At 54.7% G+C, this 25,361-nt stretch overlaps 9 protein-coding genes across 9 annotated transcripts; 4 read left to right on the forward strand and 5 right to left on the reverse strand.

Annotated features, from left to right (window-relative positions):
- Window positions 1-11: 11 nt before the first annotated feature.
- Window positions 12-1,421, reverse strand: KRP23_12157 (uncharacterized protein; the record flags this gene model as incomplete). The annotated part of the gene is made up of 3 exons (XM_067882740.1): window positions 12-437; window positions 517-810; window positions 867-1,421. The coding sequence occupies 3 exons, from the start codon at window positions 1,419-1,421 to the stop codon at window positions 12-14; spliced, it is 1,275 nt and encodes a 424-aa protein (XP_067739765.1).
- Window positions 1,422-1,899: 478 nt separating this feature from the next.
- Window positions 1,900-3,207, reverse strand: KRP23_12158 (uncharacterized protein; the record flags this gene model as incomplete). The annotated part of the gene is made up of 2 exons (XM_067882741.1): window positions 1,900-2,328; window positions 2,395-3,207. 2 exons carry the CDS (start codon window positions 3,205-3,207, stop codon window positions 1,900-1,902), a joined length of 1,242 nt encoding a protein of 413 aa, XP_067739766.1.
- Window positions 3,208-3,412: 205 nt separating this feature from the next.
- On the reverse strand, window positions 3,413-4,720 carry KRP23_12159 (uncharacterized protein; the record flags this gene model as incomplete). The annotated part of the gene is made up of 1 exon (XM_067882743.1): window positions 3,413-4,720. One exon carries the CDS (start codon window positions 4,718-4,720, stop codon window positions 3,413-3,415), a length of 1,308 nt encoding a protein of 435 aa, XP_067739767.1.
- Window positions 4,721-5,755: 1,035 nt separating this feature from the next.
- On the reverse strand, window positions 5,756-7,592 carry KRP23_12160 (putative mannan endo-1,4-beta-mannosidase C; the record flags this gene model as incomplete). The annotated part of the gene is made up of 4 exons (XM_067882744.1): window positions 5,756-6,619; window positions 6,687-6,922; window positions 6,991-7,255; window positions 7,326-7,592. The coding sequence occupies 4 exons, from the start codon at window positions 7,590-7,592 to the stop codon at window positions 5,756-5,758; spliced, it is 1,632 nt and encodes a 543-aa protein (XP_067739768.1).
- Window positions 7,593-8,183: 591 nt separating this feature from the next.
- Window positions 8,184-8,852, forward strand: KRP23_12161 (uncharacterized protein; the record flags this gene model as incomplete). Its single annotated transcript, XM_067882745.1, has 1 exon — window positions 8,184-8,852. One exon carries the CDS (start codon window positions 8,184-8,186, stop codon window positions 8,850-8,852), a length of 669 nt encoding a protein of 222 aa, XP_067739769.1.
- Window positions 8,853-10,870: 2,018 nt separating this feature from the next.
- Window positions 10,871-11,422, forward strand: KRP23_12162 (uncharacterized protein; the record flags this gene model as incomplete). The annotated part of the gene is made up of 1 exon (XM_067882746.1): window positions 10,871-11,422. One exon carries the CDS (start codon window positions 10,871-10,873, stop codon window positions 11,420-11,422), a length of 552 nt encoding a protein of 183 aa, XP_067739770.1.
- A 971-nt stretch (window positions 11,423-12,393) lies between these two features.
- On the forward strand, window positions 12,394-12,885 carry KRP23_12163 (uncharacterized protein; the record flags this gene model as incomplete). The annotated part of the gene is made up of 1 exon (XM_067882747.1): window positions 12,394-12,885. The coding sequence occupies one exon, from the start codon at window positions 12,394-12,396 to the stop codon at window positions 12,883-12,885; it is 492 nt and encodes a 163-aa protein (XP_067739771.1).
- A 1,438-nt stretch (window positions 12,886-14,323) lies between these two features.
- KRP23_12164 (Peroxisomal acyl-coenzyme A oxidase 1) lies at window positions 14,324-16,429 on the forward strand (the record flags this gene model as incomplete). The annotated part of the gene is made up of 1 exon (XM_067882748.1): window positions 14,324-16,429. The coding sequence occupies one exon, from the start codon at window positions 14,324-14,326 to the stop codon at window positions 16,427-16,429; it is 2,106 nt and encodes a 701-aa protein (XP_067739772.1).
- A 79-nt stretch (window positions 16,430-16,508) lies between these two features.
- On the reverse strand, window positions 16,509-17,516 carry KRP23_12165 (WW domain-containing oxidoreductase; the record flags this gene model as incomplete). The annotated part of the gene is made up of 1 exon (XM_067882749.1): window positions 16,509-17,516. The coding sequence occupies one exon, from the start codon at window positions 17,514-17,516 to the stop codon at window positions 16,509-16,511; it is 1,008 nt and encodes a 335-aa protein (XP_067739773.1).
- Between the last annotated feature and the right edge of the window lie 7,845 nt (window positions 17,517-25,361).

Genomic DNA, 25,361 nt, shown 5'->3' on the forward strand with positions numbered 1-25,361 from the left:
ACCTTCTACGTCTACACTGCGACGTTTTGCCTGGATGCAAGGTCAGCACCCTCGAGTATCATGTTTTGGAACGACTGCCAGTATATTCGTAGCTTCATGGCCATGGCGCCCAAAACAATATCTTGGGCGTATGCTACGTCCTCGGGCCGAAGAGCGAGAGTTGCATCGCTGCTGTCCAAGTACAGCTTCAGAAGCGACCGCGATACAGCCTGATTGGGGTTGTCCGTGGAGCGCGTAAGAAGAATCAATGCTTCGGTTCGAAAGTGGAGCTCTCTTTTCGTCGGAAGGACCATGATGTCCGCCCAAGATACCAACGTTTGCTCAGCGTCTTGGTATTTGCGCATGAAGTGTAGCTTCTCGGTATTGATGGCACCTTGCCGGCTTGGCATTGCCATATTAATCTGCTTCTGCAGAGTGTTGGGTTTGGCTCCCAACGTCTAGATAAAAGGGAAAAGCACCAAGCGCAGCAACATCAGTATGTAAAGTCCGTTGGAACTGACCGAGTTGACTACGTACCCTGTCACTTTGAAAATGTCGCCACAGGAAGTCACTGGCATCCTGGAGGGAGCAGCTCAACGGTGTGGTTGTCTCGAACACGATCGTCTTGGTTTTCCGTCGTTCATCATATTTGCACTGCATCGAGGCGTTGACTGATGTCGTTTCATGCATCGGCTCAAAAATGGAGCTGGCACGAAGATGGAGACGCTCGGAAGTAGCCTCCAACTTGTGCATCCACGCATCGACAGGATGTACACCAGAAAGCACCTCGCCAAATCTAGGCACCTCGCAATGCGTCAAGTAATCCATGCCCTGCCCATCAAATAAGTGAGTACATAAGCTACACCTGCAGACTCTGCACTACTTACATATAGCACATCTCGTTTCTGCAGGACTCCGCCCAGTGCTTCGCGAACCTTCTTGTGGTTCTTTAGAATAGCTTTGAGGTGTCGATTGACTTTCTCTGCTTGTAGCCGTCGTCGATACTGTTCGATTGCACGGCTGTGCCATTGGTTCTGCATGGATGTCTCGACTGTTCCAGCAGCCGGTAGATAAGCGACACCCGCGCGTTTTAACTGAGCCAGAACGTCCTGCAGCTCCTCCACCTGGTCCCGTAAACTCGCCAGCTCTGCACGTTTCCGTCGCTGAAGTCCAGTCGACGAGGTCTCGGCACTTCTCACTCGACGCTTTTTCAAAGGTTTTGACGGTGTGTCGTCTCCCTTCTGCGGAATTTCTGGGGCCGTGTGTTGGTCGCTTGCTGCCGGGACATCTGGCAAGTCGAGCAAGTCGTCAAGCAAAGGGACGTCGTCCAGGGCGCTGCTCTCGTCCGTCGTATCGACCGAGTTCTCGCCGCTGCAGGCCTCGATGAAGGCGAACGCCTCGTTCAGAATAGACTTGTTGTCGTCGGCCTCAAAGAAACTCATGCTGAAATCGGTAAATGGCGATCGGGAGGGAGGGAGGTCGGCCTTGATTACGAGTCTGGCCCACACCCATAATCTACTTCGTGAAGCGATTTTGATTGGATAAAGTTTATTCCCACCCAGTACAGTGTATTACACTGCAGGGATCTAAAATATAAATGAAGTTGTATTCCCGGCGCAAGTTGGAGACGATCGTCGAGAAACGCGAGGCAGATGTTTGATGTTGCAATGATATAATTATGCACGCTAATTCCCTGAGAAAGCCCTCGACTGGCCCTATCAATGTGGGCGCTATTCCCTAGACACCGACAGAGAAATCAGGGCCGTATCTTCGACAATTCCATTTGGCCATTGTGTTGACAACAACCACAAACGAAAAACAACACTACAAATACGGTAAATTCCAACATTGCGATAGCCATACCATAGCGGTATCGACAGCATATCAACTCTTATCGAACAGTGTGACTGGTCGACCGTCTCAGTAGGCGGGTATGGAGGCGGGGCTCTGCTGTGATGACTCGGTGCAGTTGGCTTGGATCCTCTGGAAGTTCGACCACATCATGTCGCCCAAATGCTGCAAAACGAATAGCTCTGTTGGGTCTGTGCCTTGCGCCTCAAAATCCGACAGCGAGTACTGATCTGAGTTGATTTCTGGGGTCAACCGATAGTGCGACTGCAACACAGTCCCCGTGGAGGACCTTGTGACTAGAATAAAACCCTCTTCGCGGAATCTCATCGCCGTATTCGTCGGGTGGTCACACACCAGCGACGAGAACGTGAGTAGCAAGCGGTTTTCTTCCTCGTGACACCGAGACAGCGACAACGTGCTCAGCTCGACAGCCATGTCCTGGTCGCGCAACTCAAACTCGGTCTCCTTCTTCGTCCCCTGCTCAGTCATGTATTTCCTCTATCAAAGCAACATAAAAAAAAGTTAATCAACCACCTCAAATGTAACTTTCATCTCAAAACTCACGTAGTTGTTGTAGTGGCATGCCTTCAAGTCCATCATCGCCTGCTCGGTCTGTTTTAGATCCAATTGGGTAGCCATAGCAGTCCTTAACTCGACGTACGGCATGCCCGTCACCGCATCTCGTCTCACTTGAACGCCGGTCGAAAGGTCCTGTACCAGAGTGTGGTCCAGCGACTCAAAAGTCGTCGTGACATCCACGTACAACCTGCCCAATCTGGCCGAAAGTTCCCCATAAATGGCGTCGTTCAAATTGGGCACGAAACCCTCAAGCACTGAGGGCATCGTGGGCAAAGGCGTCCTCAATGCCTCTTCAATGTGCACCACCGCCGTCACATTGCTCAAAACCTCCTGCACGGCCTGAGCGACTTTACTTTGTCTGGCCAGCACATTTTTGAGCTCTTTGTTGCGGCCTTCACTCCGTAGTCTCAATTGCTTCTCCAACTCGGCCTTGTTCTTCCAGAGCTGCGTCACCTTGTGCTTTTGAGACGTATCCAGCTTTTGGCCCAATTCACGGCTCGAAAGTGTCCAAACGCTATTTTTAGCAATTGGGTCTTTCAGCTCTTTCAGTTTGGTCTCCAGCGCCGTCACTTGGGCACGTAGGGCTAAAAATTGGGCTTTTTTCTTGTGCTGGCACCGACGCGAAGCTGCGGCCTTCCGCGTCTTGCGGCGGTCCTCGGAGCTCGGGGGAGGCGAGTTCTTGCCGTCGTCGCTGCTGCTGCTCGTTGAGGTCGTCGCGTCGCTATCGAACGTGTCGATGAAGGCCAACACGTCCGAGAGCGTGGGCTCCAGCTCGTCCAGCGGCAGGAAGCTCCCCATTTGCCCAATTAAGGACGGATTGAAGAATGAGGAATGACGGTACCGGTATCGTGTTACCCATTGCGACATGCAATTCGCTTTAGTGTCTTTACGACTGGAAACAGTGACGTACTTTTCATTTGTGCAAAGGAATGTTCCCAAGTTTTATCCACGAACTATAAGCAAGTACTATTTCGTAGCAATGCGCAGGCTCGTATCATCACTATTAGAACGTTATCGAGGTCAAGTTGCCTTCCTCGTCAATTTCCAGGCTGTCCGTCGCAAATACATCGTCCAGCAAAAGCCTCTCCATCATACGCTCGATTTCCTGGTTGTCTTCAGCTACTGTTTTCACTGACAAATCCATGAACTGGCCCAATTTCTCCTTCACTTCCTCTCCGCTCTCTTCAAAATGCATGGGCGTTAAGCGTATACAAGCCTGAACTAGTGTCGAAGCAAACTCAGCGTCATTTGTTGGTGCGTGAACGACGCACCATCCTGTCTCGTCCAAATTCAAACCAGAGAACTCCTCATCCGCCTCTGAAAGTGAACGCCACACGATCACGTGCCGGGATTTCTCGATGTACCGTCGTGCTACCTGGTAGGTCTTCAGGGTAAACACCTCCCCGTTCCCTCGCTCCAGAAAGGAACAAAACTGCACCGCCTTCGAGTTTTCCGAGTCAGGCAAACCATCGTATTCGTGCCGCTCGTTTTGCCTATGAGGTGCGCAGGATAGCTCCAACACCGCATCACTAGTCCTTCGGAAACCGAACGGGATCTCCCCCACCCCAATATTCTCAAAGCACTCGGTCGCTCCATTCAGCTTCCTTGTCGGTTCTCCACCTAGAATCATCCCTGGCGTCGTGTTCGTCCCCACCTCGGCAAATACCTCGTCCACTTTTTCGTAGAGAGTGTTCAGACTCTCGGCGTAGGTCTTGTAGAGCATTGCATCTTTTGCCTTGGTCCGTGCCTTCTTCTCCCCCAAAGCGTCTGAGACTGCCTCGACCACCTTGTCTGCCTCTCGAAGTCGCTTGTTCAAAATACTTTGAAAGTCCTTGATCATAGCAGCCCGACTGCTAACTGCAGCACGAAGCCTGTTTTGCACGTCTTCGGCCTCCTCTCTCCTCTCGTACTGCTTCATTGCGATTGCTCTCCACGCTCCAACAGCCAAGGAATCTCTGGGTCGAGCTTGTGTTTTTTCTCGGTTCTTACGCTTCTTCAGGTTTGATAACCGTTCACTCAACTCCACGTCTTGTTGGCGTAAAATTGCCCATTCCACTTTGAGTCTGCGTCGATACGCGTCGCGTCGCTGCCCGGCTTTCTCCCTGGCAATGTCGCGGTTGGTCTTGTTCGCTTTTCCAGCGTTTGCACTTGCAGAGGTGGCACTTTGAAGTGGTAGAAGCAAGGCATCCATGTCCGCTAGAAATCGCTGGCCGTCTAGTTCGTCGAGGTTGAGGCCGCTGTCATGCGTTGCAGGAATGTCTTGGGACAGAAACCCGTCAATATCGCGCAGGAGGAGCTGGTTGTCTGTCATCGTCAAGGAATATCGGCGAGTGAGTGAGCACTGCTCACTGCGAACAGGTGAGTGAGCGCTGCGGGATACCGCCGTAAGAGCTGGAATCTATACCGGATACCGGTAGAAGTTTCCCCCTCCTCCTAACTGTAATAGAGCACTCCATACGATATCCCGTGATCATGCGTGCCATCATCAGGTTTCTCAAGATTTGCCGGCCATGAAAACTTCGTGGGCCTTCTGTATCGATGACGATCGTGGTTCACCTCTGAGCATTTGCTTTCCATGATTCATACGTACACTTTAGCTTGCGTCCACGAGCTCACAGCTCAAGAGTCATTCTATAGTTCACTTCCTCACTCCAAAATACTCCGATGTTATCGCTGTTTCTTGCCCGAGAGCCAGGGATTGCGGGGATGTTTTGCGTCATGCTGGGAGCTTCAGTGGCTGCACTTCTCAAAATTGGCACTTCGGTCTTCACGATCTCCAAGGTGTCGCTGGACACGCTCGAGGTAGCCGACGGGATCGCCAGTGGCGATGTTGAATGGCTGCTGTCAGCAGTGGAGGCGTTTATTGACGAAGTCATCTTTCCCATTCTCGGGCTCAGCCCTGCCCAGCTAAGTCGAGCAAATACACTCTCTCACGTCTAAAGTGCTACTGGTGGACGTAGAGAGTATATCAAACGTCAAGTATCAACCCCCGACGAGCAAGACTGAGTGACACATCGCGGGAGCTGGGGGATGGCATTTGGAGAAAGCTGGGAATTTGGTTGTTGACCTGCAAGGCGGATCACACGAAGATAAAGCGAAGGAGCTACATATCTACAGCGCTGAATGATCAGACAGGAATGTGTAAAGGAGACATTCATCTAGTCTGACACTTCCTGGGTCCTGCATGTTGCGCCAATACCACTACGCAGTAGTAGCTACAACTTCAGGCCCGAATGCACCAAAGCTCTCTTCGATCGTTGGCAACTCAACCCAGTACATTCACACAGACACATTAGCATGCTCTGGAAACACCCAGAGCTTCAAAACCGAAGCACAGCCACGCTGTCTAAGCACGACGACGACGAACGGCGCACTTGTCCGACGTTGCATCCGTCGACGGAGCCGTTGTGGCAGTAGGCGTCGCAGCTGGGGCATCGGTAGTGGTGGTGGAGGTCGACTCAGAGGCACTGCCAGCCGAAGCCTCAGTGGACGTTGCAGTAGTCGAGGCGTCCGAGGAAGCGTCCGTACCCGAAGCCGAGGTGTCCGAACCAGCCGTCGAGGCGTCGGTCGTCGTGTCCGACGAAGCATCAGTAGACGTCGAGGCAGTGGTGGAAGCGTCCGTCGTACTGGTCTCGGTCGACCCGCTCGAGCTAGCATCTCCAGCAACGCTCGCCTCACCAGCAACGCTAGAAGCCGTGGTGGTCGTGCTGGTAGACGACGTCGAGTTGGACGTCGACGAGCCGCTCAGAGACGCAAACTTGGCGGCCGCAGTGGCAATGGCCGTGGAGAACAGGTCGTCGGTGTCGTAGATCGTGTACCCGTCATCCGTCGAGCTGAGCGACTTGACGCCAAACTGCCAGTACTGCATATTTGACTTGGACGCATACACTTTGTTGCTCCACGCCAGGTACGACGCCGAGTCAAGAGCCTTGATGCCGTACTCCTCGAGGACAACAGGCTTGCCCGCCGTCTTGCCCGAGGCAACGTGGTCGTCGATCCACTGCACGCCCCACGACTCCGCCTTGGACGTGTCTACACCCCACGAATCCGGGTACGCGTGGTACGCACCGTAGTCGATGCTGTCGATGGCCAGGTTAGCATCGAAGTCGACACCGGACGGACCCGAGTACAGGTAGACGCTGCTGTCCGTGTTCATGAAACCCTCGCTTCCGGACGCCACAAGGTGGTTCTTGTCGAGCGATTTGATGTACTGCAGGATGGGAAACACTGGGTAAGTTGATCTGGCAAACGAAAACACAAGCCTACACGTAGCGTACCGAAGACATCTCCGTTATCCAATCCGTGAGAGTCGTGGTGTTGCAGTTGCCTGACTCCTTCAGCGTTCCGGAGCCGGCGCAACGGCACTCGTTACAGAGCTGCCAGGCCATGATGGTCTCCTCATCAGCGTAGCGCTTCACGAACGTCTTGACGAAGTTCTTGTACGCAGCCTTGATGGTCTCATCCGTATAGAAATCGTCGTGGTAGGTGCCTCCGAGCTGCTTCACGTACACGTCTGCAATCCACCACAACACACTCAGTCAGTGAGAGTTCACCACCGTCGCAACAAGTAGGCAGACCTACCAATGCCGCCGTAGTCGGACCAGTTGTTCACGAAGGGCACGACGAGCTTGACGCCCGCAGCCTTGGCAGCCGCGACCACCAAATCGAAGTAGCCGAGGCCGTTGTCCCCAGTATTGACGGTCGGCTTGCCGCCCTCCCACAACTGGTATACGATGTTGTACGGCGCCGTGCCAGCCTCCGTCAGGTCGGCGAAGCCCCACGTGCGGCACACGGTCAGGTCGCTCTTGGCCATGGTGTTGAAGATCGTGGCCAGGTCCGCCTTACTCTGCAGGGAGAACAGGACAGCAAGCGGTTAGTCAAGACGCAGCCTCCGCTTCGAAGTTGCAGTTGCTCACCCAAGTGATCTCCGAGGCCCAGTAGGCGTTGGTGCCGAACACGTAGAACGGACTGCCATCGAGCTGGAACGTGGTGCCCGACGTCGTCACGTAGCCGGCAGAGGTACTCTGCGCGGTCAGAGCGGCCAGCAAAGCTGCAGCAGTGGTGAGAACCTTCATTTCGAGGGAGAGATCGACAATCTGCAAGTGGATCACGAGATGGCAGGCGAATTCGTAATGGAGACCATGGCCAAAGTACTGCTTGGCGACGTAGAGGCTGGTCTCCATTCACGAGAAGCAGCTGGGAGCAACCTGCAATCAGACATGACAATGCATGTAATGTGAGAGAGAGATTGTGAGAGACCAGGTGCCTCCAGAATGCAGGAATGCGGCGCCTCGCTATCGCGAGATGCGGGGTTATCGACGTACAGAGGTCATTGCTGCGGACGAGATCGATTTGAAGGATCCGCCCAGCGCGTCTCCGTGCTCCCATCTGGCTGGCTGCACGCGCGCTCGGCTCAAACTTCGAGTCAAATCGGTTGCTCAACGGATGAAGACGCCTCGGCTTGCATGACCAGCTGAGACGACCGCACTTCACCACGGACAGCCGTGCGCTCGACTGCCTTGACTGGCAATGATCCAGGCAGCATTTCGGCGACGACTTGGCGAGCGAGGGCCGGTGAAGCTTTCCACACCGCCGACAAGCCTCTGCAGCGACTTGGCTGTCAACATCAGCACAGTCCGCGGTTAGGACGCGATAATGAACAATCAGTGTCGATGATGACGAGAGCTCTAGCAAAGTTCACCCCAGCAAGACCAGTCGGCGACAAGGAGGCAAGAGTCGCACCGCGATGAAGCAGCACCGCACCCGAGGCCGACATGCACCACGCGCAGCAAATTGGCACGCAGCATGGAGCAGTCTTGCTTGCGACACGGACGCGGTGGTGCCAGCATAGACAGACCGAGCAGTACAACCAGTCAGCTTCATTCCTCTCGGAGCTCACGTTGCCGCAGCCTTCAGCCCCGCAAAAGAGTTCGAGCATGTGGATCAACCGACAGCTTTCGCCACGGACAACCCCCACTGCTTCCCCGACGGCCCTCAAACAGGACGATGACAACCGACGAGCTGAGAGCCGCTATCGACGTCAGCGGCAGGCCATGCGCGCCCCGCTGCTCCCGGTGAGCAGTATGGCCATGGCGAGGGGAAATGACACCGCCTACACCGTGGCGCAGGGATCCACGCCACAGCCTCGTTGGAGTCGCTCTCGAAAGCTGTCTACGAACGACTTGCCGCCTGAAGCTGCTGCACTAAAGCGCCGCATCTGGGACTCGCACCCACGCTCGGTGTACAAGTTCCGCCTGGGCAAAATGACGCGCGTAGTGATTCCGCCCGTGGAGATCCCTGCACCGCTGTCGGACCCAACGCTGCTGACCCACATGGTCTCAGGCAAGACTGTTCCGATGACCAGCCACATGTGGCAGCAGCAGCGTGAACTCTTCAAGCTGAAGCGACTGCCGAACCGCATCCGAGAGGGCATCGCGTACTGAAAAGAGGTGGTTTTACATATGTGTGACCGGTAGTAGGCTACTAGTAGCTCACGACACTAGTAGCAACTAGTATTATAGTATTATTGCTACTACTAAAGTAACCAGTATGTTGGCCGATTCTAAATCTTCTGCTACTATACTAGTAGTAGATAGTAGTTTGCTCCATGGATCCATAGTACTACCGAGCTACTGCCTGCATTTAGAGAAACAACAAAGTCGTGCTGCGCCCGAAGAAGCTCTGAATTTCGATACTAGAGCGAAGCGGCGAATGTAGGGTACAGCGTTACATCTATTTGAAATCTGTCAATGAATCAAAAGTATGGGTGAAAAATGTGGAAGGCTCGCCGTTGCGTCAAACTTGAAAAAGAAAAATTATGCGGAGAACTTCACGCGAGCAAGACGCAGAGCGGAAGCGGTGCAGTAAAAGTAGTAGCAGTAATGAGCATCAGAGATGTTTATTTCAGATTTTCGCGTTTCAAATATCAGATACGAATGTCGATACGATTTTTTTTACTGCATTGATCTGCACTAAGAGTGCCAGCGATGAGAAAGTTTTACAATATTGCTATTTGATATGCAAGGCCAAGGCGCAATAACGCAGATATGCTGTCACACGTGTACTCGCAGACCGCCAGCGATTCGGCTTGGCTGCCATAGCCAACGGGAAAACGCACTGAGTTGGCGGAGTCGGAGCCAGGAAGAGACTTTTGAGGTCTGCTGCTGGTCCAGTGGCAGCTCCTTGACGAATTCCTCTTGAAAGACTGTCGTGTTCGCTGTTCATTCGTTATGTAGCATCCTTTGTTGCGTACACGAGCTTCAACTGGAAGCGAATTTCTAATGGCTAGAAAACCTTTTTGGCCATTTCAAACTACAATAATTGATGCGAGTTGCTGTTCAGCGTTCATTAGAGAACAGGGTGTATCCTCACTTGGGCGTTTCTCACTTGGGCATTATCTGGGCTGGTGCTATGGAGGCTCGTGATGAAGGCCCCTGTGGAGAAGATACGCCCAAAATGTGGGCTTTGCCCAACCTACATGTAGCGATCTCGAAACTGTGGACCACACAACGGTTGTTTAGTTGGTCGTCGCCAGTAATTCGGTAGTACTTCTACTACAGTAGCAGGGAAGGTCTGAGCTATGTTACTACTACTACCAGTAGTTCCCTTGATTGTACTGGCGAACTACTGGTAGTAGTTCAGAAGAATAGTCGCTACTACCAAGCCCTGGTGACCATCGCAATAGACTGGCCTATAACGCGTCAGCCTCGTAAATGTGCATCTCGTACACCACTTTCACACCATCACATATGGATGTGTGTATGCCATACAAATAGCGCATGTGGGTTCTTTTTTTCTGGCGCGAGAGTGATGGTGGATACGTTCCCGCTTCCTAACCGGTTTGGATCCGTCATAACCGGTATTTCCATACTTTAATCAAGTCAGATTCCGATTTTCTTGTCTTATCAACCATATGGTGCCCATCACGAGAACCATACAAAATCCAAGTGGTGCTGCCGGCGGTCGCAGCACCACAGAAACGCCCGCTTGAAGTGGGATCACGTCTCGATCCGCTCCGGGCTCACTTGCCAAGGCGACCCAGCCCCTCCTCACGAGGTGTCTGCCTCCAGAGTACGGCTAGTGTGTTTGAATGGCGCCTTCCATGGTGTGTGGGCTTACCGTCTGCAAGTTACAGAGCTCCACGCGCGCCTAGCATTCCGTCGTGATAGTCGTGATAAAAATGAGACGTGACTACTGTTGTAGTCGATATCACAACTAATAACTGGACACACACTTAAATAAATTATGTATTGTAATCCTCCGACAATTAGTTTCTGTGTCAGTATCCGGACCTTTGCTGAGCAATCAGTGCCATTGAGCCGGGAATCGGTGCGACAAAGACCCCGAGCGCCGGGCACGTCTCTGCACCACGAGCCGACTTGCGCGGGGCAGTCTTCATTCCGCAATTTGCCTCGACGAGCGCAAGTCTCCTCTACAGAAAACAAATTGAGCTCTTGCCACCATGGCCATCGCCAAGTCCCTTTTCCGCAAGCCCGAAGCTGACGCTGAGGTCCCCAAGCACAAGGGCCTCGCGCTGCTGGGCTTCGGTCGTCACCACCACAGCAAGTCCATTGACGTGGCGGTGGACAGCACCCCATCGTCTCGACGCGTGACTCGCAAACACAAGCGCAGCTACACCAGCCGCCAGCAACAACAGCTGCAGCTCGAGTGTGGCTGCGCCTGCAGCGACGAGCAGCCGCTCAAGCAGGCCAAGTCGGCCTCAGTCTACGACCGGTGCCTCCACGACGCCATGTCGCTCAAGGCGCGTCTACACCGCGACAACTCCAAGCCGGCCACCCGGTTCCGCCTCGCAGTCATGAAGCGCGTGGTGGTGCCACCCGTGTCGATCCCGCGCTCCATCGCCGAGCACCGTGGCAGCAAGGACCTCGTGGGCGGCCACCGCGTGCCCTTCACGCGCTGCATGTGGGAGACGGAGAAGATGCGCCAGCAGCTCGTGCTGCGTCGGCTCTACATGCTCCCGATCCTGCGCGAGAACCCGTGCCTCGAAGCGTGAAGGCTGCGTCGCCCTCCACGCAGTAATTCTCTGACAAACTAGTCTGTACACAAATACCAAAGAATGAATACAAAAGCCATCGATCCCATCTCCACTCGCGTTGTATACTTCGAAGTATGGCAAGCCGCACTGCTTGCACTGCATACATGCATTGATTGCATTGTACTTGTAACGCCAGTCGCTGGATGACATCGTACAGCTTGTTCGTCCACGACATTCAAACCCTGCTGGGTTCCGTTTTGCCGCCACCGCCACGACTAAGCTTACTGTCGGTTCGTGCGCAAACCAAACCAAGCAGAGGATCGGCCGCGAGTCTATCGCACGTTCAATGTCGTCGTGGATACGCTTGCTCGACTTGCACTTGCACGCACCTTTTTGTAGCGGCGTACAACCTCACACCGGTTACAGCAATTCTACGATCAGCAGGCAGCTCGGTGACTTTCCTTGCGGTGGTCGTACGTGTATGTGCTCTAAGGCGCTTGAGTCAAACTTTGACGGCCAAGTCTCATCCTGCACTCTGTCCGTCGAGAATCGATCGGAAATTCCGGGGGAAGCGCTGTCTGAATCACCGGGAATCGGTCGTCCAAGTTTTCCGAGCGGTTCAAGCTGTTCGGGGCTGGCGCCATTCTTGTTCAGCGTGAAAAACGCCGGGGCCGCGCCCTGCGTCGAGACATACCCCGAGCAAATCGTCCGGGCCAGCAGGTCTCGCCGCGATAGTCTCTGCTACAAACGCCACCTGCCAGGGACAATGTGGTCTCATTTCTGGCCACTGGATTGCCTGGATGCAATGCAGGACAACGACCAGGCCGCTTGGGATTTCTGTTGTTTCTCAGCAACGATAGAAGAGTCGAGCAACGAACGAGTGGAGGCAGGCACCACAAGTTCACGTGCGGTCCCCCCTTCCTCGTCTGCCTGCACAACCTCTTTCGACTCGGATAGCACGCCTGTGATTAAAACGTTTCGAGATCGCCATGGCCATCGCCAAGCCGCTGCCACACGTCCCCATCTCGAAGCCGGAGGTCCCGCAGCACAAACGAGGCCGCAGCCTGATGTTCCTGGCTCACCACGGCGGTGTCGACCTCACACAGACGCCGTCTTCCTCCCGGCAAACCAAGCACAAGCACCACCAGCATCACAGGCACGGCTCCGAGCATCACCGCAAGCATCACAAGCCGGACTCCACTACGCCCGTGTACGACAAGTGTCTGCAAGAGGCGATGAAGCTGAAGGCGCGGATTCTCATCGAGCACCGCGAGCGACCCACGCGATTCCGTCTGAGCGTCATGAAGCGAGTCGTGATCCCGCCCGTGACCATCCCGAAGAAGCTCGCGGGGCGGCGAGGGAGCAGCGACCTCGTGTCTGGCAAGCGCGTGCCGTTCACGAAGGCCATGTGGGAGACGCAGAAGCGGACGTACAGCAAGACGCACGGCTTGCCAGTCATCCACGAGTGCTTCCGCGGGTAGCAGAGCTCGACCAATAGCAGCGATACCATACGCCAGATCCAGCAGCACGTTCGCCTAACTTAATTCATAACGATAGCACTTCTCCAGTGCATTTTTGACCAGATTCATCACGTCGAACTCGCTTGCCATCATTGAACTTGGCTCCTGCTTGAAGAGCGTTGGCAATCAGAACTGAGCTTTGTCGACACCCAATGGGTTCTCATTTCGCCTTCGCCGGCGGCGAGAGCGGCACTTGTCCGGCGACGCGTATATCCGACGGCGCCATAACCGATTCAACGACCGGGAAGAGGCGTCGACAACGGCCGTCGACATTTCCTGTTTGGCGCAACGTTTGAAGATGGCGGTGCCGGTCTTAGCAAGCGTAACGGCTCTAGCTCGCCACCGCGATGCAATTGGGGCGCTGGAGCACGTCGAGCGGAGCATCAGCGCCTTCGTCGACTATTCAAAATGCTGGACCATGTCCAGGGCGGCGGCTGGCGGACACATCGCACTGCTGAGAAGACTCCACGCCGCTGGAGGACACAAGGACGAGGTTTCAATCCACGATGTTGAGCGGGCGATGGAGCTGGCGGCGCAGAGTGGCCACCTTGAAGTTGTGCAGTTCCTGCAGACCAACTACCCTGAGCGTGGCAAGACCTGGTGCATGGAGTTGGCCGCGTCGAACGGCCAGCTTGCCGTGCTCAAGTGGCTGCACGAACACGGCGGTGGCAAAGACCGTCTGACCATGTCGGCATTCGATGACGCTGCTGAGAACGGGCATCTAGAGGTGGTCAAGTGGCTGGACGCTAACCGCCCGGAAGGCTGCACGACGCGCGCGATGGACTGCGCAGCGCGCAGCGGGCGGCTGGACATTGTGCAGTGGCTTCATGCACATCGATGTGAAGGCTGCACGACGCAAGCGATGGACTGGGCGGCGCAAGCGGGACACTTGGATGTGGTGCAATGGTTACACGTCAATCGACGCGAAGGCTGCTCGTCAATGGCGATCGATGTAGCCGCATCCAACGGCTACCTCGACCTGGTGCGTTGGCTTCACGAACATTGCAACATGGCGTGCTCCTGCTACGCGCACTCGGCGGCGGCGGAGAGAGGGCACCACCATATCCTGGAATGGATCGGACAGACTCAGCACAACAAGCCGAGCAACATGCACGAAGTAACCTAGCCGATTACTCCGGCAAGGTATGAAGATATCTCTGCGCAGTCAAAGATGCCAAGAACATCTTCGTCAAGAACGTCATTGCAGATAGCGAACGTTTCACCAACAGTGTGCTACTAAACACTTTTATCATTTAATACAACTGTATCCATTTCAATCTGGTCGGAGCCAACACACTCCCGTTTTCCCTTTCAGTCCCTATTTCCCTTTTATTTTCACCCCATCCACTTCGCCAGGTACACGTGAATGACGTAGTAGGCACTCACTTGTGCATTCGCCATGTCGGACTCGGTTCGTCGTCTCGCGGCGCTCTCTCGCCAGCTGCAGCCCACGCCCTGCGCCGCCTCCACACGCGACCGAACCGTGGCGGAGCTGGCAGCAGAGCGAAGCCGCGCCAGTTTCTCACCGCGCGCCATGGCCGACGTGATCTTCGGCGGGGTGCAGCAGACGAAATTGCGGCTCGACGTCCAGCGGCTGCTCGAGGGCCACGCGGAGTTCCGCAACGACGTGGGCGTGTTCGACCGCTCGCTGGCGCAGCGTCGAGAGCAGACGTTGCAGCGCGTGCGCCGCCTGTTTGGGCTCTTCATGGAGCACGGCGCGGACGTGGACACGCGCGAGACGCTGGCGGACGTCGTCGGCATCTTCGACCTCCCGTTGTGGACGCGCAACGGCGTCCACTTCGGTCTGTTTCTGGGCGCCATCATGGGTCAAGGCGACCAGCAGCAACAAGACGAGTGGATGCTCCCCACCATGATGCTGCAGCTCTTCGGCTGCTACGCCATGACGGAGCTCGGCCACGGCAGCTTCACGAGGGGCTTCGAGACCACCGCGACGTTCGACGTGGAGGCGGACGAGTTTGTGGTCCACACGCCCACGGATACAGCTACCAAGTGGTGGATCGGAGGAGCGGGACAGACCGCCACGCACTCGGTGTGCTTTGCGAAACTCGTGCTGCCTCACGATGGCGGCGCTGACCATGGCGTGCAGAGCTTTATCGTGCCTCTGCGTGACGTGGGGACGCACGAGCCCCTGCCGGGTGTGAGGATCGGAGACATGGGCTCCAAGATGGGACTAGAGGGTGTTGACAATGGTTGGATCCAGTTTGACCACGTCCGGATCCCAAGAGCAAACATGCTGCGCCGCTACGCTCAAGTCTCGAGAGACGGAAGGCTCACTCAGACGCAGCACAAGGCGCAACTTGCGTACGCAGCTCTACTTGTGAATCGGGGCAAGATCGTGACTCTCTCGGTGGGGATACTGGAGAAGGCCGTGACCATCGCTGTGCGCTACGCGGCTGTGCGGCGTCAAGGGTTGCAGGTGAATTCTCAAGACTCTCACGCCGAGACGCGGCTGCTGGACTACCAGACGCACCAATACCGCCTAATGCCGGTGCTCGCGCGGGCGTATGCGTACCGACTGCAGACTAGGCATATCACCCGCTTGCTGCAGCAGTTTGACGCCCAAGGGAGCGACATCTCAGAGGCGCTTCTGGCCGATATTCACGGCACCATGTCGGGCTTCAAGGCGTTTTGTACCTGGGACGTGCAGGAAGGGATTGACGCGTGTCGTCAAAGTTGCGGAGGCAATGGATACAGCAAGTATACTGGACTGGCCGAGCTACTTGCAGACTTTTCAGTCATGGTGACCTTCGAGGGGGACAACACTGTCATGGCGCAACAGACCGCGCACTATCTTGTGCGTGCCGTAGACAAGTTGCGTCGTGGTGAGAAGCTCGCAGGATCCGTACAGTACCTGGAGAGAGAGCAGACTGCATGTAGCAACCGCCACCTCCAGTGGGGTGTGGATGGCCCCGCAGACCTGAACAATCCAGCGCTGCTTCGAGACGTGCTGGACGTGTACGCCGGTCGTCAAGTGTTGCAGGTAGCGGCAAAATTGGACGCTGCTCCAGGGAAAACCGAGGCGGAGCGTATGAACGCGTGTCAGGTAGACCTCGTGGAGATCGCGCGCGCGCACGTGTTCTACAATGTGGCCATGGCTTTCATTCAGCACATTGAAGAGATCAAAAGGGACGCGTCAGAAGACAGCACCGCGCTCGTACCAGCTTTGGAGGCTCTTTGCCAGCTCTACATTTGCCAAGAGTTAGACCGCGGCGCTGCCTTCTTGCTCAAGGAAAAGTTCATGTCGTCGTACCAGAGCAACCTCGTGCGCGCTCGACTCATGGAGAGCTGTGCACGCGTGCGCTCGGACGCTGTGGCTCTCGTGGACGCTTTCATGCTCACGGACACAGTGCTGAACTCGTCAGTGGGCCGCGCAGACGGCAGTATCTACGAAGGTGCGCTCGCTGCTGTGCGCCACCGTACAGGCCCGACCCCGTACTTCGCTACGACCATCAAACCGATCTTAGCGGGTGAGCCGCCTGAGTGATCTACTGAACGTGCAGTTGGAAAAAGTTTGAAGGTAAAGAATTGCTGATGTTGCACTGTACTTGCTAGCGTCCCCTCAGCTAACCCTCTACAGAGAACGCAATGCCAGCTAGCTTCTCGCTCTCCTCCCAGAGCTCACGGGCGTCGTCAAGCGACATGCTCTGCTTGCTCGAAGCTACAGTTCGCGGCCAGCCATAAAACTCGCTGAGCCCATGGGGCCCAACAAATTCTCCACCGACGACACTCGGATCCGTGGCAGCACAAAGCACATTTAACGCGCCTTGCTCGTTACTCTGCGCCCACGGCAACCAATGCACAAACCCGATAATTGTTCGGATGAGGACGGAGCTGTACGTACTCGCGAGATTGGGCAGCAGGTTGCTCTCCGTCACCCCCGGGTGGCAAGCCACGGAGAGCACCTGTTTGGGAGAAACTCCAGCCTTCTGCAGTCGTCGATGCAACTCGTACGCGAAGAGTAAATTCGCCAGCTTGGAGGCTCGATACGCGCTCATGGCGTCGTAGTTTTCAGGCTTGACGCTCAGTTGTTTCACGTCCAGCGAGCTCCCATGGTGCGAGATGCTGCTGATGGAGACCACCCGCGCCGGGATCACGTCCGCTGTTTTAGGCGCCTCCAGCTTCATCACCGGAAGCAGTAGTGCTGTCAGTGCAAAGTGCCCCAAGTGGTTTACGCCGAACTGCTGCTCGAAGCCGTCGACTGTCTCTCCGTACTCAATGGCCTTGACGCCTGCATTTAGTACCAACAGGTCGAGTCGACGCCCCGAGAAGCGCGTCTGGAAGGCCGACACGAAGTCGCGCACACTTTGCAGCGCGCCAACGTCCAGCTGCATGTATTCTGCACTGCCTACAGCCGCGTCTGCATTGGCAGTCGGGAGCTGGTCGCGGATCTGCTTCTGCGCCTCGAGGCCTCGAGTTTCGTTGCGACAGGCCAGAACCACGTACGCGCCGGCGCGAGCCAAACCCAAGGCGGTGGCAAAACCCAGTCCCGTGTTGGCGCCCGTGACGACGGCTAGACGGCCGTGCTGCGGCGGCATTTGGGACTCGCCCCAGCGGAGAGACGACGGCGGCATATCGGACAATGCAACTTGACTGTGTCTGGAGTGCTAAGTTGGCAATACGTGATCACTGCTGCGATTGGCTGAAATTGAGACGATTCGTCAACGGTTGAAGTTGCCTTGACCAGCGCCTGTCTCACCACGCGTTAGACCCAGCAGTAGCTTCAATATCCGCATCTGTCGACCTTACTGCAAATGGAGCATGGTTTCGAGGTGTATTTCTCCTCGCAGAAGACTAGCCATGAACTGCTTCATCTTGTCGGAATTGGTGCGCGGGTACTTGGCGTGGGGCTCGTATCGCGTAGGTGCACGCCAGAACTGTACTCCCACTCACAGCAGATGCCTTACCCACAAAGACGAGGTGGATATCAGGCGAAGTTCCCCCGGAGGCCTTGGTTTAGCCCTAGCGCCGGGCTGGTTAATGACCCTGCGCGCTCCTACTTGTCGGCTGGACACAATAGCACTAACCACGAGCACAGACTAGTCTGCAACTTGCACCTAATCAAATCTCGCTAGCCCTCATAAGGAAGGGCCTTCCCAGTAAGTGAGAGGGCCGGAGCAAAACCTCTGTATCACTCCCTACTTGAACGAGCCCTCTCTTTCTCTGCAACACACAGCTAATAAATCATACACAATCCTACTCTTGTATTTCCGGGTGGATGAACACTTGGTTTGTCAGTCCACGTGCCCATCGGCAGGCATAATCCGAGGAAACGTTAACATCAGACGTTGGAATCTGAAAAACACACCATGTACATCGCACAATAAGACATCGCCAGTGCGTCTCGGCCGCAGCGCCGGTGCATGCGAGGCGCCCGGTTCTGGTTGCAGTTGTCGCAGGCGTCGCGTCGCCGGCCGCGATGGCGAGGTCTTCCGAACGTGGTGCGAGTGAGACACCCGAGGAAGGCCATTCGGCACTCAAATCCGCCCCCCAAGCCAAGCTACCGCTGTGTTTGCGCCCAGCACCTGCAGTCGCGTCATGGCAGGACTGGCCGCATCGCAACTGCCTCCGGAGGAGCTGCACGCCGGCGACAAGATCGCGTATTACTCGATGGCCTTCGTGTGCGGTAACCCTCAAGGGTACCGGGAGGCCATCGTGCTGAAGGTCGATGCTGACCCAGGCGCGACCAAGCCGCTCGATCTGGACAGCAGCGACATCATCTCGTCGACGCAGATGCTGAAACGCCTAGTGGGCCGCTGGGGGAATGCAATTGGTGAAGGAGGGGCGCTGTGGCGTAAGTTGCGGACTTCACCTTGGTTCGTGGGGAGCACGAAGCTCCGACGCGAGCCAGCACGTTTAATCGCGCCATGCAGGAGGCAGTTCGGCAGGCATTTGCTGCTGCCCACAGCACTGAACATGCTCCACGTGAGGAGCTTGCCTGCGCGGTCTCGGAAAGGACGGCTACGAGTAGATCCGTTACGGTTTCGGCACCAGCGAGTGATGTGTCGGGGTCCAGCGCGGCGAGGACGGGTGAAAGAGCCCCTTCAAGAGGTGTGCCATGCACAACAAGCCATGGACGTCGTGTGCTGCGCGAGGATTCGCCGCCCATCGGCATGGACGTCTGCCGCGCGATGGTATCCACTGATATCGGAGACCCAAGGGTTGTGCAAGTGGCCAGCAGTGCTGCAGTTGGTGCGATGCAGCTCCAGCATAGTGAAATGGAGACGCAAAGAGATGGGAAGGGCATGCAAGCGAGGCTTCCCGTGGAAGCGATGATCGAGAAACCCAGGACGGTGACATCGTGGCCAACTCGCAATTGGTCGCAGTGAGTGACTACCTTCAATCGATCCCGACCCGCCTGAAGCGAGCGAAGATTCGCCACCAGGCCAAGAAGAGACCTGCACGCTGGCATGTCCCCCGATCGCGGAAGCGCCGCGACCAGAAGAAGTGCGCTGTGACCCGCAGCGGTATGAACATATATCACGCGCACACTGTGAAGGTCCGGTCGACAAAGGAAACTCTACAACGCGCTGGCGTCAAGGATCGACTTCGCGCTCTTCATGTCCGGTGGCCAAAGTTCGTGGAGATCAGGACCGAGACGCTGGACCTGATGAAGGTGGTGATTTGGCCATCCTCCGTGCTGCCCATTACTGAGTCAGAAGTGCCCGAGGGACTCGAGTTTCTGGACATTGGTGGCGGGGATCCCTGCCAATGCTTTGGGGATTGCTTCATGGACTCCTGTAAGAACGCTCTACTATCCATCTACTGCACACCCGAGTGCTGCAGATTAGGAGGAGTCTGTAGCAACTCGCCGCGCAACCACCCGGGTCTGAAATTGTACGACACCTGTCGTGTGGGGCTTGGCGTGCACACCACTGACTACATAGAGGTGGGAGATGTTGTCAGCGAGTACATGGGGCGGTTGTTCGAGTACCCCGCTGTGCTGGAAGGCCAGCCCGCACTGGCCATCAAGCAAAACAGCGGCTACACCATGCTGCTCAACACGCAGTCGGTGTCGGGCATGTTCGTCTACATAGAGGCGTTGAAGTGCGGATCAATCACAAGATTCATGAGCCACTCCTGCGACCCCAACGTGAAGTTCGTCGAGATGCAGAACGGATCCAAAGTCAAGGTGCTCGCTCGGATGATCAAGACCGTTTGGCCTGGCACGCAGCTCACCGTCAACTATGGTGACGAGATATGGTTCAAGTGCGGGTGCGACTCATGCTGGGTTGACCCCGTTGACGAAGAAGAGTAGGAGCAGGTTGGAGACACAAAGTCTAGCACTTCGATAATAAGCCCAAGTCGTGCAGAACATGCATAATTATTCAAGTGAATGTCCACTCTGTCTTTACCAAGCGAGGAAATCGTCCAAGTTATTTTTCATCGGATTCACTTGATCGACATGGATTGTAACCAACATCTGACCGACTCTTCGCGCTTGGAATCGTCGAAGCTCAGCGCCTGGGGACATTCACAGCAAACGATCACATGTAGTAAGTGGCCAGTAGGGAGGGCAACACCATTGTGGGCTCGGGTCGACTCTAGTTGTGCTTACCTGTACCCTGGACGTGTTAGAAAGTCAGCGCTGGACCCACCGACAAGGGTCTCCCTCCTTCAAGGGCGTTCACGGTCTGTCGCTTACGTTTAGACTTCTTGCGACTCACGAGCACCTCGTTACCGGTGGCGTCGATGTAGCCCGAGCTTCGCGTCGCGTAAAGCACGTGGACGCAAGAGCCAAACGCGAACCAGTAGCTACAGCCGCACCACTTGCGGTCGATGTCTACGACCCACCCACTCCAAGGCTGCCCTTCCACTTCCATGCGGGCATAGTTAGACCCCATTTGAGCCGAAACTGCGATAGCTTCTTCCGACCGTTTGTTGGGAACAACGGTGACGCGATCAACGAGGCGTGACTGAACCTGAAGGGTGCGCGAGGCTCCAGCGCCTGGAATTTCGAGTTGGTTGTCGTTCCACTTCCCCAAGTAGCCTTTGCGCTCCATCTCTAAGGCTCTGCGCGTGAGGGTTGCTGGTGGAACGACATCAAAGCGGAATGGGCGGCCGTTAGACAGAATTGCATACCAGCAATCTGTAGCGCATCTGCTGCGGAGCGACGTCGGAGCAGGCCGTGCAGGCCATGGGGTTGCTCTTCGTGATCCCTGCCGATCGTCTGGCACCCAGCTGCGACATTTGGGCTCCACGAGCGCTGGTTGGCTGCTTGGATCAGCCGCCAGGCCCGTTTGTGCGTTGGTTCAGAGAATGAGCAGATGTGAAAGACCCGACATTCGTTTTGTGTTGCTACCGTAACGTGTGTCATTTCCCTACTTCTGAGGTGCTGCCCCACAGTTTTGGTTCCACGTAAAGGAAATGCGGTGCGAGTCACGCGTTCTCCATAATCCTGGCGATCAAACGAGATTAGACACTACGAACACTCAGCTTCACCGGAGCTGAATTTTGTGCGCCAGGGAGGGAAATCTGCTCTGTTTGTTGCCCAATGCGGGGGTTATCACTATACTATGCTTTCATTTGTCTTAATTCATGGGCTCGTTCGTTGGTAAACTCCTGAGTTCTCGGCGACTGCTCGCCAATGGACACAGCTTTGATATATATTCGTATCATCAACGTAGAGACACACCACGCACTCGTTATCTTCGTTGCCTCCCACGCAGACACACAGGTCAGCATCGACAGCTCTGAATTCCATGCCCTACGGTGCTTGCAAATAATCTCATTCCACACACGAGACACTTGCTTCAGTCCTTACAGACTTTGCAGTAGCAAACTCAACTCCTCATCTCCAACTTCAGCCAAGGTCAGCAGACCCCGAAGACCTTTTGGTAGCTCTATGTAGATACCACCTTCAAGCTGGCCGTTCAGTAACGCGGTGTCAACGATACGGCTCGATCCCGTTCCGTCCGCGCAGCACTTGCTAGTATAGCACGAATCGAGTTTAGGTAGGCCACTGGCAAGTACGTCTCCTCGAAATCGATGCCATACCGTGGTGAGTATCCTTTATACACCAGGCGAGCCTCGTGGCAAATTCCTTGATCCTTCTCGTTGCACATTAACGCGAATACTCAGCGGCATCCAATCGGGTGCTGTTGACCAGGCCTTGGTACCAGCTTTTAGATCTTGTTGACAGTGAGCAACTCCAGCTCACTCGCAATAGCACTGTTCCCTGAATCTTGGTCTGCACTGTTTGTACGATTTAGATACCCCCTCGGTTGCAGTCATTACTTGACCACCTTCAACGGTGAGCTGTCTTTCGTTCGATTGAACGCACCTTGGAACATCTTCTGGTGTTTCGTCCCGATTAGTTAATTGCGTCCTTCGTAGGCCTCCTTCTTGCGTTACTGAATTTCCTTGTACCCAGTCTTCGTGCAATAGAAGCACTCGACTTCAACATCATAGAGGGCATTGATCGCGGACGCCAACGTAGTGTTCAAGTACGGTACCCGTCCATCAGACCACGGAGTTTTAACTTAAGCTGTCGGATACTCATCAAGAGGCACACCAATCGTTTCAATCTGCAATACAATCTCCTTGAACTGGTTCATGTGCATCGCGAACCGCGTACTGGACTCCACGTTAAAGGTGTGTAATTTCTTGGTGACGAGGAGCCGATTCTTCAGCGTGTTCCGGTTGAACAGCTCCTTGAGCATACGCCACGAGTCAACAGTCGATATCGCTCCATTGATGTAGACTTGGTATGCGTCTCCAGCGATCACACCAAGAGGCTTCCGATCGTCCGTCTTCCATTGTGCTGTTGTGGTGAAGCAGGCTCTCATAAATTGCTCCGAAGGCTCAATCTACATATAAAATCAAACTTTGCACACAGTGTGGTCGCGTGTGGTGCTTAACTATAATGATTTCGTGGAATGTGTGTGTGTGTGGGGGGGGGGTCATGACGCTGCAGCAACGGTCATTAGCTGGGGTGATATCTCCGTGAAACATTCACGCGAGCGTCGAGTAGTCTTGTATCTCATAGCATCTCCCAATAGACGGGGCATCTTTTCCGGAGAAGTATCCTTTGCTTCGGTTATTATCTTAGTCGATTTAATGATATTCCTGTCCTTTTGAGACTTTATTGTTGTACCTGCCCTCGCGGGGCTTGTGTTTTTACGTGCATTCCTGTCAAACACGGGTTGTGAGGGTCACGGCAAGTCTTGTTTATGTGCCGTCGAACATAGAGTCACTGGTGTCCGTCGAGCATCGATCAGATTGCGTCCGCCCAGCGACGTCGCGCCACAGGCGGAACGTTACGAGAGCGTGCTCATTATCGATGTGCGGTCCTCCTCCTCCGTCTTTTTTCACGATCTGCCCATCGCCGAAGGTGTGGGTTTTATCACGTGAGGAGGATATCATTGCGTTAGTGAAGGCTGAAATGGCGGAGAAGTTCCGGATCAAGGATCTAGGAAGGGCTCAAGCGCTGGAGTCCCGCGAAATCGGTCTGCCCGATATTGTTGGCTATATTCAAGATTATTTTGAACAAGCCTGTCATGGCTGTCTGGATGCGATATTAAGTCGTTGATTCTTTGCTCTAGCACCGTAAGACTGAATATTGTTCCAGAATGGCCGCACATGATAATTACAGTGTTCAGAACGCGGTGATGCAGCTTAGGCTATCGATTAGACATGTCACCGTCAGTGAGCGGTCCGTCGTCTTTCATGTGAATGCAGACGTAACTTGGAGTCAGGCGCGCTTAGTAACCGACTTTCGTCCCCAACGCCATCGCACCTTAGTTGGCTTGCAGATCACCATAGTCTCAGTCTGCGCTGCACCAGTATCCCTCAGGACCCGCCACATTCACACTATTTCTTCACACAAGTCGGTTAGCGTCAAGTACTCCGCCTCAGTTGAACTCAGAGCAGCAGTCTTCTAGAACGTCGAGCGCCACACCACAGGAACACTACAGAGTATTAATATAATCCCGCTTCGAGCGTTGGCGTTACGGTTGTCAGCCGAATCCACATCGGAGTAGACTTCCAGTTACGTACCCAGTAGTCCGTCGTACAACATATACACGGTCTTGGTCTTCAATAGGTACTGTACCACTTTGATCCCAGCATCGCAGTGCTTCTCATGAGGATTCTCCAGAAAACGTCTCAGTTTGGCGACAGTAACCGAAATGTCACGTCGTGTTCCACACGCAAGGGACATCAGTCTTCAAATAAGCGACCGGTAAGGCTTGGACTTCGTCCTGGTCTTCTCATTGTAATATGTGGCGCGTCACCTTAGTCAGATGCAAGTAAGCCTCCAGCGGCGTCAGACACGACTTTGCGTTCATCTGACCGAAGGTCTTGGTGATCAACTCGGTGTACACCTGCTGGCTGATTCTCAACATTCTACGCTCCATGTCGTAGTCGATCGCGATGCCGATAATGAAGCGGCTTTATGACTTTGGGCTCCATGTTCGTGATCTTTCAATGACGATCTTCGCTCGGGTGGTCCGCAACATGATGCTATATCGCACAGAGGTGGTAAATGTGAGTTGTTTCACACTTAAAATATACTTCATCTCCTATCGCGCCATGCTACTCGGACTTACTGTAAGCTCTCCACAGTCTATGCCACTTCGGGAACTTGTTCTAGAACACATACACGGTGGAATATTTTGATTCCGCAGTACATGTTATCAAACCCTTTGCTGGCGGTGGATAGCCCGATCGTAAAGTAATCCGCCGTCTTTTGCTATGGATCAATATAAAATTAGATACGTTTCGCCAGACGTTCTTGAAAACCTAACGAAGAGCCAAGACGTCGCAAGTGGGATTGTGCATTTGTGCAACCATATGTTCAAATACCCCTGTTTCTATTTTAAGGAGCTACGACTCGACTACGAAGGGTCGGTAATTTAATACGGCATCTTTTGTATTCCTTGTGGTTATGGTGGCTACTCCCGAGGAACATTATGATGCATCATCGCCCAGGTCTTGGGGTAGTTACCGCATACACTGGTCACGCAATCCGTTGACCAAGGCTAAAGGACGTATATCTCCTTGGTGTATCCCACCATATGGAGGTGCTGGGATCCATGCTGAAACTCTGGTCCACATCCACAACCTAGTCGGACACCTCCACGTTACTGAACTTGATGTCAGTCGACCTTTAGAGCAACGGGATGAACCCGTCCATGCCTCTGTCAACGTCTCAATTGAGCGAGTGTGTAAAGGTGTTTGATCGGCTCCGAGTATGTTGCAGGAGAGGGGCGCGTCGCTCAGGAAGCGCATATCGGGCATATTGGAGTGGCGATGTATTGGGCAGTATCATACTGAAAATAGACAAACAGGTGTCGGCTGATTTCTGCTGCTGCTTGGAGGGGAAAAAATGATCTGGTTGTTCGCTCGCTTTGGCAGAAAGTGTTGACGGGTGGGCGACTTGCATCCTTGCTTCAACGGCTGCTTCCGTGGCAGCGTCA

Source organism: Phytophthora ramorum, assembly GCF_020800215.1.
Source record: "Phytophthora ramorum isolate Pr-102 chromosome Unknown Phyram_PR-102_s0014, whole genome shotgun sequence".
Taxonomy (NCBI): Eukaryota; Oomycota; class Peronosporomycetes; order Peronosporales; family Peronosporaceae; genus Phytophthora; species Phytophthora ramorum.